Source organism: Babylonia areolata, chromosome 5 (assembly GCF_041734735.1).
Source record: "Babylonia areolata isolate BAREFJ2019XMU chromosome 5, ASM4173473v1, whole genome shotgun sequence".
Taxonomy (NCBI): Eukaryota; Metazoa; Mollusca; class Gastropoda; order Neogastropoda; family Buccinidae; genus Babylonia; species Babylonia areolata.
In genome coordinates, this window is record NC_134880.1 from 10,925,787 (window position 1) to 10,942,236 (window position 16,450).

A 16,450-nucleotide genomic window follows, 5' to 3' on the forward strand; every position below is an offset into this window, starting at 1 on the left:
GCTGTAGAAGTCCATGTATTTCGGGGACTGTGTAAAGGGATAGCAGTTTGTCATTAAAAGTCGATCATGTTTCGAGATTATTGTATAAAGAAAAATTTCCCCCCATTCTGCGTCTATTGCTGTAAATGCCTCCCCCCCCCTCACCCACCCATCCTCCTCCCCACACCTTCCTCCCCCACTCACAAGATAAATTGTTGGACTGGTGCAGTCTTGATTTTTTTGTTTTTGTTTTGTTTTTGTGAAAGTCACAATATTTCCACACCGGCATATTTGGTCGCTGCACAAAAGCAGATAACAAATATCTATAATAATAATTAAAAAAAAAGAAAAAAAGAAAAAAAAAAAGCACTCACAAGTCCTGCCGAATAAACCTTCACATCCACTGTCATCAACTGGAATAAAATGATTGGGAGAACAACAACAACAACAGACACCTTTGAAATGACAGGGCGCGGTCACCGTCCCAAGGAGGTCCGGAGGAAACCGACCACAGAGAGAAGAGACAAGAGCAGGACATGCGTGGAGCGAGAACAAGGCTGTCCGTTCGTCACCCCTTTGTACTGCTGTATATTCTCCGCTGAAAATAACAACAACCCCCCCCACAAAAACCGGTTAGAACCAGGAATTTAGGATACTAAATTGTGGCATTACCGAGAAATAGAAATACATATTACAAATAAATCACAAGGTTCAGGTTAACATCAACGTGATAAAACATGAATGCATATTGTATGAAAATCACATAGATAGGTTAACATCGCCATAATGAATAATAATCCCCCCCCCCCCAAAAAAAAAAACCAAAAAAAAAACCCCAAAACAAAACAAAAAACAACAAAAAACCCCACCAAAATAAGCAACAACAACAAAAGAAAAAAAAGAAAAGAAAAAAAAAAGAAAAAAAAGTTCTGTTGGAATACACACACAGACACACACATGTGACGGTCTGTTTTAAAGACAGTTTGTTCCATACCACTGGGTCAAGATTGGAGAAACAGTTATTTATTGGTCATTGTGCAAAACGGCATCTTGTCTAATTCAGAAAAGGGCAGTCACTCAGCATATATCTCCCAGTTCGGAAAGCGCGGATTCCATCGAAGTGGGAAGAAGAGAGAGGGGGAAGTCATTGTATGGGACTGCACAGAAAGCGCGCGAAGAGATGTGAAAAAAAAAATCAAAGGTTGTTGTGCAAAACTCCGTGCCGACTGCTTCACCACGCACAGGTCTGCGAGGAAACACAACTGTTATTGTCTCTCTAATATTTCCTTCCATTTTTCTTCATCAATGTTTGATGATTGTGACTCGTCAGTGGTTTAGTTTTGGTTCATTTCTCACCCGGGACACACACACACACACACACACACACACACAGAGCGTGTGTATTGGGGAGATGTTGGAGGAGACGTAATAGTGTCAATGTCAATCATAGCCCCATAAAAGTCAGGAGCACGATGAATTAAAAGAGGCAATAAATACACTTCACTCCAGGCTACTTCTCTCTCTCTCTCTAACACACATACACACACACACTTACACGAGCGCGCGCGCGCACACACACACACACACAAATTCACACGCACACGTTGAGTCTTTCAATTTGTAAAAGAACTCACCTCTTTTGGAATTGACAGAATCTGAAACACAAAAGCATCATCAATGACCAACTATTGTCCGTGTGGATCGAAAGGGGAAAACCACAAGATGAGAACATACATTTTTCATGTGTTTTTCTTTCGTTTTGTTAATTACATCTAGGTTGCCAAGACAGAACTAAAGGGGAAGGAGAAGGGCGGGGAGATGAAAGAGGGAGAAGTGGTGAACCCCCCCCCTCACCCCCAGCCAACTCCCACCCCTACCCCTGGCCCAGCCCCCCCTTCACCCCCACACAGAGAAATTTCACTCTTCACCAGCACATACTGGTGAGAGAGAGAGAGAGAGAGAGAGAGAGACAGACAGACAGACAGACATAGAGAGAGACAGAGAGAAGAGAAAGTGAGAGAGAGAGGAGAGAGAGAAAAGAAGAGAGAGAGAGGGAGTGACAGACAGACATAGAAAGAGAGAAGAGAGAGACAGACAGAGACGAGAGGGAGAGATAGAGAAACAGAGAGAAGAGAAAGAGAGAGAGGGGAGAGGGAGAAAAGAAGAGAGATAGAGAGAGAAAGAGAGAGAAGAGAGAGAGAGGGAGAAGAGAGAGAGAGAAAGAAGAGAGAGAAAGAGAAACAGAGAGACAGATACAGACAGAGAGACAGAGAAGAAGAAGAAGAAGAAGAGAGAGAGAGAGGGAGAGAGAGAAGAGATAGAGAAAGATAAAGAAGAGAGAGAGACACAGAGAGAGAGACAGAGAGAAAGAGGGAGAGATAGAGATACAGACACAGACAGAGAACCGTCGATCAATATTTTCTTTTCCCCTCACCACGCAGATTTTTGTTTGTTTTCCCTTGGGAGTTTGATTGTCTTTTGTAATCAGAGCGCCCATAACAAATTGTGTGCTGTGTTGTGCTGTGTGCGCTTTGCAGTCCTGTCCTGTCCTGTCCTGTCCCCTCTCACCCTGTCCTGTCTTGTCCTGGTTTCACCTGTCTTTCCTTGCTCGTCCAGGTCTTCTCTTGTTCTGTCCTGTCCTATCCAGTCCTCTCTAGTCTTCTCCTGTCCTGCCCTCCTGTCTTCTCGTGTCCTATTATTTCATGTCCTGTCATTTTACGTATAATGTCTTATGGTTCTCCTGTCCTGTCCTGTCCTGTCCTGTATTCCATGCCCTGTCAAGTCTTCTCAAGTCTTTTTGTCGTGTCCTCTGCCCTGTCCCCACATTTCATGCCTTGCCTCGAGTTCTCGTGTCCCGTCATAATATCCTGTCTTGTCCTCCTCTCCTGTTCCGTCCTGTCTTCTGTCCTGTCTGTCATGTCCCGTCTTTCACCATGCGCTTTCTTGTCGTGTGTCCCGATCTCCAGATGTGGTGTTTTTTTCTTCTTCTTTCTTTTTCTTTCTTTCTTTCTTTCTTCCTTTCTTTCGTTCACCTATCCCATCCGATCACGTAGGTGTGTGTGTGTGTGTGTGTGTGTGTGTGTGTGTGTGTGTGTGTGTGTGTGTGTGTGTGTGTGTGTGATCTTCAGTTCATGTCCTCCTGCTGTGACTTCTCCATCAACTGACACACGTACATACTTTCCGCTGTCCTGTCCTATCCTGTCTTCTCCTGTCCTGTCTTCTGTCCTGTCCTATCCTGTCTTCTCCTGTCCTGTCCCTTCCTGTCTTCTTCTTTCCTGTCTTCTCCTGTCCTTTCCTGTCTTCTCCTGTCCTGTACGTTCCTGTCTTTTGTCCTGTCATGTCCTCCCCTGTCCTGTCCTGTCCTGTCTTCCCCTGTCCTGTCCTGTCTTCTCCTGTCCTGTCCTATCCTGTCTTCTCCTGTCCTGTCTTTTGTCCTGTCCTGTCCTCCCCTGTCCTGTCTTCTGTCCTGTCTTCCCCTGTCTTGTCCTGTCTTTTGTCCTGTCCTGTCTTCTCCTGTCCTGTCTTCTGTCCTGTCCTGTCTTCTGTCCCGTCTTCTGTCCTGTCTTCTCCTGTCCTGTCCCTTCCTGTCTTCTCCTTCTGGTCTTCTCCAGTCCTGTCCTGTCCTGTCCATTTTTGTCTTGTCATCTTCTGTCCTGCTCCGTGTTTCCCATTCTGTCTTATGATTATTTCAAGCCTTGCTTCTCGTGTCCTGTCCTGTCCTGTCCTGTCTTATCATGTCCTGTCCTCTGTCGTCATCTCATGTCTTTTTTTTAATTTCCTTCCGGTCCTCTTATGTGTCCCAACCTGAATTCTCCTGACCCTGTCTTATATATTTTTTCATGCCCTGTCTTCTCCTGTCCTGTCCCGTCTTCTCCTGCCGTGTTCGGTCTTTCCTCTTATGTCCTCTCCTGTCCCACGCTATCCTCTGACTCAGGATATCCTTCTGACTTCTTCTGTCCTAATCTCTATATGTAACCTGTCCTCTCTTGACTTGTCGTCATCTGTCCTGCTTTGTCTTATTTATTTATTAATTAATTATTATCATTATTATTTTATTATTATTATCATTACTACTACCTTTTTTATGTCATAATTATTTATTTATTTATTTATTCATTTATATAAGCTTATCTATTATTCATTCACCTTTTTTTTTCTCAAGGCCTGAGTAAGCCAGTTGGGTTACGCTGCTGGTCAGGCATCTGCTTGGCAGATGTGGTGTAGCGTATATGGATTTGTCCGAACGCAGTGACGCCTCCTTGAGCTGCTGAAACTGAAACTGAAACTGTCCTGCTTTGTGTTCTCCCGTTCTGTCCTATAATAATTTCGTGTCTTGTCTTCTTGCGTCCTGTCTTCCTTTGTCGTGTCCGGTCTTTTTTGTCATTTCCTTTCTGTCCTCTTCTGCCTTGTTTTCTGTCCCGTTGACAGTTCTGTGTCGTCCTGTCTTATATAGTTCACGCCCTGTCTTCTCCTGTCCTGTCTGCTGTCCTGTCCTCTATTTCTGTCCTCTCTGTCATGACTTATAATGTCCCGTCCTGTTTCTTGTCATGTCCTGACTTCTGTGTAGATCTCGATTTATTTAAAAAAAAAAAAATTATTTATTTAGTTAGTTATATATTTATTTTATTTTATTTATTCATTTTATTTATTTATCTAGTTATTTTTTAAATTAAAAAAAATTGTATGCTTATAGTTGACTTCATCAAGTTTTTGCGCCTTATACATATTATTATTAGTAGTAGTAGTTCTTTTTTTATGTATTTATTAATTTATTGTTTATTTTATTATCAGTATTTATTTATTTTATTTTATTTTATTTATTATTATTTCTTTTTTCTCAAGGCCTGACTAAGCGCGCTGGGTTACGCTGCTGGTCAGGCATCTGCTTGGCAGATGTGGTGTAGCGTATATGGATTTGTCCGAACGCAGTGATGCCTCCTTGAGCTACTGAAACTGAAAACACACATAGGTAAATTAAAGGTACATTGGAACAAACTCAGACACGGGAATAAACCCAGAACCAGTGTCTGGGTTTGCTCCAATGTACCTTTATTTACCTGTGTGCTAGCTGAATTGGTAGTGTACCAGTGTCTGGGTTTGTTCTGATCTATCTTTTATTTACCTGTATACTGGCTGAATTGGTAGCGTAAGCAGCATTGACTTGAAGTTGTGTAACTTGTGAATGGAGAGAGTTACCACTCTTTTGCTATTTTTTTGTTGATCAAGTTTCATGCCCGCCAGCTGTGACCTCTCCATCGACCAACAAACGTATCCCCAGCTGTCCAGTCCCACCCTGTCTTCCCTCGTCCCGTCCTTTCTTGTCTCGTCATCTCCTGCCGTGCCCTGTGTTCTCCCATTCTGTTCTGTAATTATTTCAAGGCTTGTCCTGTCCTGTCCTATCCTGTCCTGTCCTTTACTGCCTTCCCCCACCCTGTCCTTTCTTGTCTCGTCATCTCCTGCTGTGCCCTGTGTTCTCCCATTCTGTTCTGTAATTATTTCAAGGCTTGTCCTCTTTTGTCCTGTCCTGTCTTTTGTCATATCTCTCCTGTCCTCTTCTGTTTCGTACTGCCTTCTGAACTGTCCTGACCTGTCTCCCTGCCCCGTTCTCCCTTTCTGTCCTATGGTCCATGTCTTCTCTTCTCCCGCCGTGTTCCGTCCTTCCTCGTGTTCTGTCCTCTCATGTCTCCTCGCGTCTCATGCCCTGTCTCGATTTCTCCTGTCCGGATCTCGATATGGTATTGCTTTTCGGCCTTTCGTTCATCCACCCATACATGGAGCGATCCATCCATCCTCTTGGGGTGTGTGTGGCCCAGCCTTGTCCTTACCAGGTTTGACGTCCGGTTTCACGCCCGCCAACAGTGATCTGTCCTGTCCTGTCCTCTCTCTCTCTCCGCCTTTCTCTCTCCTGTCCTCTTTTGTTTTGTCTTCTCTTGTCCTGCTCTGTGTTTTCCCGTTTTGTCCTTAACTATTTCAAACCTTGTCTTCTTGTGTCCTGTCCTGTCCTGCCCACTCACGTCATGTTCTGTCTTTTGTCATAATACTCTTCCTGTCTTCTGTTCCGCCATGCCTTCTGTCCTGTCCTGACTTGTGACTGAGTCCTGTAGTTCACACACTGTCTTCTGTTGTGTACTGTCTTCTGTCCTGTCCTATATTTCTATGTCTTGTCTTCTCCCGCAATGCCATGTTCTGTCCTTCCTGTCATGTCTTCTCATGTCCCGTCCCGTCTTCTGTCCTGCCCTGACTTCTGTCCAGGCCTATACAGTTCATGCCCTTTCTTCTCTAAGCGTGTTATATACTGTCTTCTGTCCTGTCTTCTGTCCTGTATGTCTTGTCTTCTCCTGCCATCTTCTGTCCTTCCTCAGTGTCATGCCCTCACATGTGATGTCCCGTTTCGTCTTCTGTCCTCTACCGTCTTCTGTCCTGTCCTTTATTTCTTGTCTTGTCTCCTACTGGCCCAACACTCGGCTTATATCACAGATTGACATAAGTTTACAGTTGGGCCAACAGCAACGTGAGAGTTGTATTATCAATGGTTTCTCCAGTCATTGGGAAATTATTCACAGCCTGGTCTTTTGTGAAGGACTATGACTCTCAAACTAGGAGGCAAAATTGCACTGGCTCTTAGTCCTGCAGCCTTGTAGGCTGGTTGGCCTTTGGGAACCATCCCAACGCCGACTGTCCTAAAACCCTCTTGGCCGAGAGAGTGGGGATGTAACTTGGGCAAGACACTCTCCACTGTAATCAAATTCTAGCCCAAATAGTCGGAACAGCAGTTGCCTCCTCTGCTGTTCTGATGGTCACAGTCGGACACGACTGACTATCACACACACACACACACACACACACACACACACACATATATATATATATATGCGTGCGTGCGTGCGTGCGTGCGCGCGCGCGTGTATGTGTGTGTGTTCTCCTGCCATGCCATGTTCTGCCCTTCCTCAGTGTCCTCTTCTGTCCTCTCATGTGATGCCCCGTCCCGTCTTCAGCCCTGTCTTGATTTCGATATGATGGGCGCAATAGTCGAGTGGTTAAAACGTTGGACTTTCAATCTGAGGGTCCCACGGGTTCGAATCTCGGTAACGGCGCCTGGTAGGTAAAGGGTGGAGATTTTTCCGATCTCCCAGGTCAAAATATGGGCAGACCTGCTTGTGACTGAACCCCCTTCGTGTATATACGCACGCAGAAGATCAAATACGCACGTTAAAAAATCTTGTAATTCATGTCAGCATTCGGTGGGTTATGGAAACAAGAACATAACCCAGCATGCACACCCCCGAAAACGGAGTATGGCTGCTTATATGGCGGGGGTAAAAACGGTCATACACGTAAAAGCCAACTCGTGTGGTGTACATACGACTGAGTGAACGTGGGAGTTGCAGGCTACGAACGAAGAAGAAGAGGAAGAAGAAGAAGAAGAAGAAGAAGAAGAAGAGATCTTGATATGTAACTTTTCCCGTCCACTCATCCATCCATCCATCCACCAGAGTGTGTGTAGCCCAGCCTCACCTGGTTTCACCTCCAGCTTCATGCCAGCCAGCTGTGACCTCTCCGTCGAGCGACACACGTATTCCCCGCTGTCGCTGACCTGCGCGTGCGCGATGCGCAGCGAACTGTGCACGCTTCCGGTGAGCTGGTTTGTCAGGGTGACCGTGGTCTCGATGTGCAGCCGCGGTGGCGCCACCTGGCCCACCAAAGGGCGGCTATTCTTGAGCCACTGCAGCCCGTCCGTGTCGACGTCTATCATGGCGGCGTCGCATTCCAGGTGAATGTCCTCCCCCTGGCGTATGTAGTTTCTGCCGCTGATTTCAATTCCTGGAATGAAACGGAGGGTAGTGTATATAGGGTGGGATTCACATTTTTTTTGTTCATCGGTACGTGTGTTCGTTCCTCGTCCAGCCAGTGTGTGTGTGTGTGTGTGTGTGTGTGTGTGTGTGTGAGGGATAGGTATGGATGAGTGAGAGAGAGAGAGATAGTTTTTTTGAAAATTTATTTTACATTTGTCACAATATTTAGCGAAAGATCAAGGAGAAGAGAGAGAGAGAGAGAGAGAGAGAGAGAGAGACTGACAGACAGACAGACAGAGACAGGGAGACAGAGACAGACAGGGGGAAGAAGGGAAGGAACGGCAATGTACTCACTTGGATTACTTTTTGGTGGTAAAGCTGAAACAAATAAACACAACTAACAATGTCATCAGCTCGTCATTCATGAATCACAATTTACAATAGGCAATAAAAAAAAGATTTGATTCAGAACTATACCCTTGACTTCCCAAGAAAATCACAGAGTTAAAACCAGTCAGTTCTTTCTGAGAACGACCGTGAGAATATTTTGACATAATGTTTGTGTCCTACTTGAGAGGAACTGGTGGACAAAACAAAACAATAACAATAACAAACAACCAGAAAAAACAAAACAACTCAGTATAATTAATCCATCACTCAGCTCTCAACACCGTTTGGGAAAGAGGGAAGAACATTAATAAAGCAATAGAAGAGGAAGGTTTTCCATACCTTTTTTTTTTTCGTCCTATGAAGAGAGAAATCAATGGGCAGTTAAAAAACAAAATTCAATTTAAACCCATCACTCAGCTCTCAGAACCGTTTTGAGAGAGAGGGAAGAACGTTAATAAAGCAGCAGAAGAGGGAGGTTTAACTCTTTCCATACGAACGGCGAAAGAGACGACGTTAACAGCGTTTCACCCCAATTACCATCATCAAAATATTGCAAGCGGAAGGCTCTTATACTGAAGAGGTGAATGTTGACAAAGAATACCACAATTCTGACGACGGAAGCTAAAGGTTGGGTCATTCAGACACCCACTGGACATCCGAGGGGTCTGTGTAGAGGAGAAGAGAGGACTGGTCGTACTGAGTGAGTTAAAACTGAATGCACTTCCTGCACAATTTTCCGATAATGATTGAATCCATCAGTAATGAATCATTCGGTGGGCCCTAACACACACAAAAATGGGGGTAAAGACGTGAGTGAGTAAATGAAATAACTGATAAATATATAAACAGATAAGTGGATAGACAGACAGAAAGAAAACAAGTAAGAAATGTAGATAGACAGACAGACAGACAGACAGACAGACAGACAGATAGATAGATAGATAGAGACAGACAACAGACTGACAGACAGACTGATAGGCAGACAGACTGACTGACAGACTAAAAGACGGATGAGAAAGAGAGAGAGAGAGAGAGAGAGAGAGAGAGAGAGAGAGAGAGAGAGAGAGAGAGAGAAATACACGCGCGCGCGCGCACACACACACACACACACCATCTTAAAAGTAACATTTTCACTTTTACAGCCAACCACACAAGGGAAGAGAGAGAGAGAGAGAGAGAGAGAGAGAGAGAGAGAGAGAGAGAGAGAGAGATTCAAATTCAGATTCCGAGGCAGATTCAGATGATTTATTCATTTTAGGACAAGGCCCCTCATGAAGGGGAATGTGAACAGACAATAATTATAATATCATAGACATAAAGATTAAAGCAATGCAACTATGGATGTGTGTGTGTGTGTGTGTGTGTGTGTGTGTGTGTGTGTGTGTGTGAGAGAGAGAGAGAGAGAGAGAGAGGAAACTAAACCTTGCTCACTCACCTCTAACCTGCAGAATCACCTGGTGACGGAACTGCACCCCTCTGGCGCTCACTCTGCACTCGTAGGTGCCAGCGTCCGACACGTTGACCCGCTCTATCACAAGATTCCATTGGCTGCTGTTGGGCACGTGCTCCGCGTGGATTCGCTTGTCCTTCACCCACGTGTTCGTCTCGATGGTCAGAGGATTCCGATTGGGTAGCTTGCGCCACGTGACCTGCACGGGGGTTGTGACGACGCAAAATGTGTGTTGAGATAGAGGAGGACTGGGGGAAGGGAGAGGGGTGTGGGTGTGGGGTGGGGCTATCCAATAACTTGAACTTAAGGTTTAAAAAAAAAATTGTCAGGAGGACGTTAAGTTCAACTCTACGGGAATCTCTCTCTCTCTCTCTCTCTCTCTCTCTCTCTCTCTCTCTCTCTCTCTCTGTTCATGATGTACTGAGCTCAGTACATTTATTTTCAAAATGCAGATACTATATTTACTGTATTGTTGTATTCCGCGTACCTTTTTCATGAGCAACGATGGCCTTATGGAGAAATAAACCATTAATTCATTCAGTCATTCATTCATACACACACACGCGCTGTCTGAACACACACACACACACACACACACACACACACACACACACACACACACACACACATGTAATTTATATATATATATATATCTATATATATCTATCTATCTATCTATCTATCTATCTATATATATATATATATATATATATATATAGAGAGAGAGAGAGAGAGAGAGAGAGAGAGAGAAGAGCACGACTATCCTAACAGACCATCTCTGCACCTGATGAGTAATTATAATCTATATTTGAGTGCTGAACGAATATAATAAATTTAAACTCGTTCGTTTGTTTTATCGGCTGTTCATTTATTAATTTAGCATTCCTAAATAATCCTGCTGACAGAAAAGAAAAGTGTGTGTGTGTGTGTGTGTGTGTGTGTGTGTGTGTGCGCGCGCTTGCTTACTTTCTAACTCCCGTGCACACACACACACACACACACACACACAAGTTTCAAGTTTCAAGTTTTAATTATCCTTTCACTCCTATTGGAGTATGGAGGATTACTGTAAAATACTCTTTTCGTGCCCATAACAAACATTTCCAAATACACAACGATGTCACATAAAATTTGAGAAAACACAAATGTCTTTTAACTCCAAAAGTATAACTAGGCAACATTTGCAAATCTAATCATCTTACTTACAGCTAAAATGACTTTTTTGCCTCCTTTGAGCATATTACAAAAATTAAAAACCGATTTTGGAGACAAATATTTTTTAGGAACATATCTATTTCGTAACTGATCATAATTGGGACATTCCATTATAAATGAAACTCATCACCAATCACAGACATGTTACAAACCTTACAAAACCGTAACTCTCGTGGTATGCCTTTGTGTCTCCCTGTTTCTATTTCCAGCTTATGATTACTACTTCGAAATCTGAAGAAGCTGATAACATAATTATCAGGCATTTGACTTATATATTTTTCTCACACACACACAAGAGGAAGTGAGAATGGCATAATCATAACCATTGTCCGGGAACCTCACTCTCTCACCTCCCGTCATCCATTATGGTGTAGGCACACAATCCGACCATGCACCGACGGAGGGGCAGACACACACACACAGAAAGATAGACAGACAGACAGACAGAGAGACATACATACAGACACAGAGAGATACAGACAGAGAGGCAGACAGGCGGACAAACAGAGAGACTTACCGTTCTGCCTCGTCTGTCGGAGACTGAACAGTAGAGAACAGCCATTTGTCCCGCGTTGTAGGTCACCACCTCGGGTTGTGTCCCTTGACGCGCTGATTCCCCGCTTCTCTCTGTATCCGCTTGGAGCACTGCACACACACACACACACACACACACACACACATGTAATTCAGGGTATATTCCCACCAAGGTTTAAATGAGACTGACTTCTACTTTTTTTTCTTTCTCCACTCAGCAAAGAGCGTTTTGACCTCCAGTAGCAATCATTTGACTGACCCGAATCTTTGGAAGATTCCGTCAGTGGAGCGCATGTTCCAACAACAAACAGTCATGTAGTTTGCTGTAAAAGTTTCCCTTTTATGTACAGCTTTGTATATATAGGCCTGCTTCACCCAGACTGTACTATTGTTCGTGTGCGTTTGTTAATTCTGAAAGAAACATCCGGCCACCATTGCCGCTTGGGTCACCGGTAGAATTTGAGTTGACTAGAGTTGTTGTTACTGTCTGCCAGAACCCATACAAAACGGCAATGTTGTGACGAGACAAACAGGATTAGACAAGACAAGACAAGACGAGGCAAGACAAGACAAGACAAGACAAGACAAGGCGTGTTTATTTCAGAAAAGCCCGTGGAGCTAGACACACGAAAATGTTACACATTTATTTATTTATTTTTAAAGTTTTGTTATTTAATTTTATTCTATTTTATTTAATTCATTTATTTTCTTAAGAAAGTTTTGTATATTTATTTTTTTTCTCAAGGCCTGACTAAGCGCGTTGGGTTACGTTGCTGGTCAGGCATCTGTTTGGCAGATGTGGTGTAGCGTATATGGATTTGACCGAACGCAGTGACGCCTCCTTGAGCTACTGATACTGATACAAAATACGACACACATTTGGCATTGTGCTCACACACAATCAATTACAACGGCCTTACCAACCGTTCAATTCAGAGATACATCTGGAGGAAGAAAACAACAACAGCAACTGTGCGTCAGCAGACATGCAAATGATACAGCGTCGTTCACTGCAGTCTGCCTGAAACTCAAACTCACGAACGGCACTGTGGAAATTGCCGCTGCTCTATTGAACGGTGGCGAGATCTATTCTCCAAACAGTCCCTGTCTCTGAACCTCTGACCTTTTTGGCCTCTGGCTTATTGCGACTGCATTCAATGACGACATGTCGACTGTTGCTGGAGGCAATGTTACTTGGACTGCACCCTAGCCAACCCCCCACGCCATCCCCCTTGTTGCCCTATCCACCCACCCACCAACGTGCCTACTATCTGTTTCCTTGTGGATACGCGGTTATTGGGTCCTGCTGGTTTTCGATTGCCTTCATATCTGGAGATGACACCATCCGGCGAATCGACGTGTCAGGTCCTTTACGGTCCTGTTTACCTCGTTTGTCCTTTCTCCACCCTCCTCCCTCCCCCTTCCCCTCGCCCCGTCTTCCCACCTCCTTTCACACACGATATTCTTTCCGATAAACATTAAGGATGGGAAGGTGAAAATACCCCCACTTCTAAGTGCTCTTGGCATTTTAGAGGCTCGTGGATTATTGTCGGCTGGGCAATAAGCCACAATAAATGATTCCCGGGGTTTCACAGAAGCAAACGCACCTTGATCTTTCGCGGAAAGAAGGTCAGTACGGGGAAGAGTTATAAATCGCACAGTTTATGATGCCTGGCGAAGTTATTTTGACCTTTGTATTTTCCAGTGACTCAAAGATCGTGGGTTTTTGTTTCCTCTCTCTCTCTCTCTCTCTCTCTCCCGTATGGTGAGCTTGCTCCATGTATTCAGTCACTGTCCATCCAGACTATTCACAAACATCCTCAGGTCTGTTTTGGTTCAAGGTTTACAGAGTGCTCATGATACCCAGTATGTCTACTGTCAAATGTTGTGATAATGTCTCTCCTGGATATGCATTCGGTCTTGCTTGTCTTTTGTTTATAGAAGTAGGCTATTATTGGTGTGTGTGTGTGTGTGTGTGTGTGTGTGTGTGTGTGTGTGTGTGTGTGTGTGTGTGTGTGTGTGTGTGTGTGTGTGTTTTGTTGGCTGTGGAAAAGACATATTCTCCTCTTTTTCTTGAAACTCCTGGTGCTCGTAAGTTAATTAACGGTGGTTTCGTTTCGTCGAGTCATGTTGTAGTGTAGCGTATATGGATCACTGCTTGAAACTCAAACACCCTCAGTATGTGTAACTGAGAGAAAGACAGACACAGACACAGGTACAGAGACAGAGAGACAGAGACAGAGAGACAGAGGCAGAGAGATGGCGAGAGAAGCCAAGACAGGAAGGTCTGCACTTACAGCCGCATCTGACAGCGTTTTGTTATTAACTAAGAACTATCTTTAACAATCTTTAAAGATCACTAACTCCGTCAAGGGGCTTAACGATATGCACTCAAAATTATTGACAGGTTATTAAACTTTGGGCACGTGGAAAAACAACAACAACAAAACAGGAGCAGCAGCAGCAGCAGCAGCAACAACAACAACAACAACACACACACAATCACACACACACACACACACACAAACAAAATTTAAGAAAAACCCCAACAAAAACAACAACGACAACAAAAAGCAACAACAACAACAAAGAAAAAACCACAACCCGCCCTCCCTCCCTCCCCTCCCAACACACAAACCCACACTAAACAACAAACAAACATCTAACACTTTTCAGTGTCCCACGTTATTTTTCGATAGATGCCAGAATTCAGTGCAATGATAAACGTTACACAGTCTGAATAATAACATGTTCTTCCACCCCTTAAGGTCTAACTAAGCGCGTTGGGTTACGCTGCTGGTCAGGCATCTGCTTAACAGATGTGGTGTAGCGTATATGAGTTTGTCCGAACGCAGTGACGCCTCCTTGACGGGAGTAACTGAACTGAACTGATCGTCCACCCCAAAACGTGAAGACAAGTTGAGAGGCGAAACCACAGCTGTTGCTGACAACCCACTGAAGAGGAGAGAAGAAAGTGGAACGGTGGCCAAGTGGTAAATCGCCTGACAAGGGAGCGAGTGTCCACGGGTTCGTGTCCCATAATTATACTGACTGGGATTTTTAACTCTCCCCCCCCCAACGCCCCTCCATCCACCAGACTTAGAAAGCAAGGTGGTCTGGGTCGTAGTCATTCAGATGAAACGATGAACCGTAAAAGAACCACCCCACGAAAAAAAAAAAAAAAAAAAAAAAAAAAAAAAAAAAAAAGACAGAAAGAAAATGATTGCTACGGGGAAAACCATTATTGAAAAATCCACTTTGTAATACACTTGCACAGAGAGAGAGAGAGAGAGACAGAGAGAGAGAGACAGAGACACAGAGACACAGAGGCAGAGAGAGAAGAAAAAAGTAGAAGAAAAAAAATGCGCGTGTTTGCTACGCTGTGGCAATTCTGTAGTGACAAAAAGTAATTCAAGAAAACATTATGCAATACAATACAATACAATACAATACAATACAATACAATACGTTCACCCATACCCATAGGTGAAGCCAGTCAGTAACTTTTGAGTTTTCATCGAAATTGTGAATTGTGTCAGAGATCTATAACCGCCGAAGGACACAACACCCACTTTCGCGCAAAACAACCACGTACGCACGCGACACTTCTCCAAACGACTTGGCAGCACTCGTTCGTAATGCCCGCTATTCCCTAATATAACCCCGCCCCCCCCCCCCCCCATTGTTATTTTGCTTGACAGACAAAAATCTCAATGGAAAAAGAGAACACAAAGGTTCCCCTTTTCTTTTCTTTTTCGTCTTCCTTATACAGTTCATGAGAGAGAGAGAGAGAGAGAGAGAGAGAGAGAGAGAGAGAGAGAGAGAGAGAGAGAGAGAGAGAGAGAGAGACAGAGAGAGAGAGAGAGAGAGAGAGACAGAGACAGAGACAGAGACAGAGAGAGAGACAGAGAGACAGTGAGACAGAGAGAGAGAGACAGAGAGAGAGAGAGACACACACAGAGAGACAGAGAGAGACAGAGAAAGAGAGAGACAGAGACAGAGAGAGAGACAGAGAGAATCGATCATTTCCTTTCCAAGGGAAATAATCTAAACAAACTAGATGCTCCCCCCCCCCTGTCCCTGAGGGGGGAGGGGGGGCGGTGGGAGGGGGGGGGGCGGGGGGGGGGGGGGGGGGGGGGGGGGGCGGGGGGGGGAGCACCTCGCAGACTTCATTGATCAAACCAAGACAGTTACTAAAAGAAGGATATTCAAAAGTGATCGCATCATCATCAACAGCAGCAGCAGCAGACAGAAAGGTATCAAAAGCAGAATATGATTCTAGGACATTCTCTCAAGCAAACAAACACATTACTACCATCTGAAGAGAAGGGTGAAAATGAAGCAATTAAACAACAACAACAACAACAACAAAAAACAAAACAAAAACAAAACAGATTCTCTGTGTGAAATTCGGGCTGCTTTCCCCAGGGAGAGCGCGTCGCTACACTACAGCGCCACTACCCAATTTTTTTTTCCTGCATGCAGTTTTATTTGTTTTTCCTATCGAAGTGGAATTTTCTACAGAATTTTGCCAGGAACAACCCTTTTGTTGCCGTGGGTTCTTTTACGTGCGCTAAGTGCATGCTGTACACGGGACCTCGGTTTATCGTCTCATTCGAATGACTAGCGTCCAGACCACCACTCAAGGTCTAGTGGAGGGGTGTGGGGGAGAGAAAATATCGGTGGCTGAGCCGTGATTTGGACCAGCGCACTCAGATTCTCTCGCTTCCTAGGCCATCACTCCACTATTGTATTGTATTGTATTGTATTGTATTGTATTGTATTGTATTGTATTGTACTGTGTCAAGATCTTGCTCAGCATAGGAAGTCGGGGCCCAGTCCTCTCCTTCTACCGTTTTATCCTTCCCGGACCCGACCGACGTCAGGCCATCATAGCCATAGCCATTCTGTCATACACATAGCCATTCTGTCATACACATAGCCATTCTGTCACACACACAGCCATTCTGTCACACACACAGCCATTCTGTCATACACACAGCCATTCTGTCATACACATAGCCATTCTGTCACACACACAGCCATTCTGTCACACACACAGCCATTCTGTCATACACACAGCCATTCT

General features: G+C 44.4%; 1 protein-coding gene across 1 annotated transcript in view; it reads right to left on the reverse strand.

The window, feature by feature from the left end:
* Positions 1–356: 356 nt before the first annotated feature.
* LOC143282370 (lachesin-like) overlaps positions 357–16,450 on the reverse strand; it is a 178,954-nt gene continuing 162,860 nt past the window's right edge. The window contains exons 2-7 of the mRNA XM_076587986.1: positions 11,345–11,472; positions 9,598–9,811; positions 8,127–8,150; positions 7,495–7,800; positions 1,614–1,634; positions 357–577 (exon numbers count right to left, since the gene is read on the reverse strand). Coding sequence (XP_076444101.1) covers positions 456–577; positions 1,614–1,634; positions 7,495–7,800; positions 8,127–8,150; positions 9,598–9,811; positions 11,345–11,472 — 815 coding nt within the window. The 3' untranslated portion in view covers positions 357–455. The remainder of the gene's footprint in view (positions 578–1,613; positions 1,635–7,494; positions 7,801–8,126; positions 8,151–9,597; positions 9,812–11,344; positions 11,473–16,450) is intronic.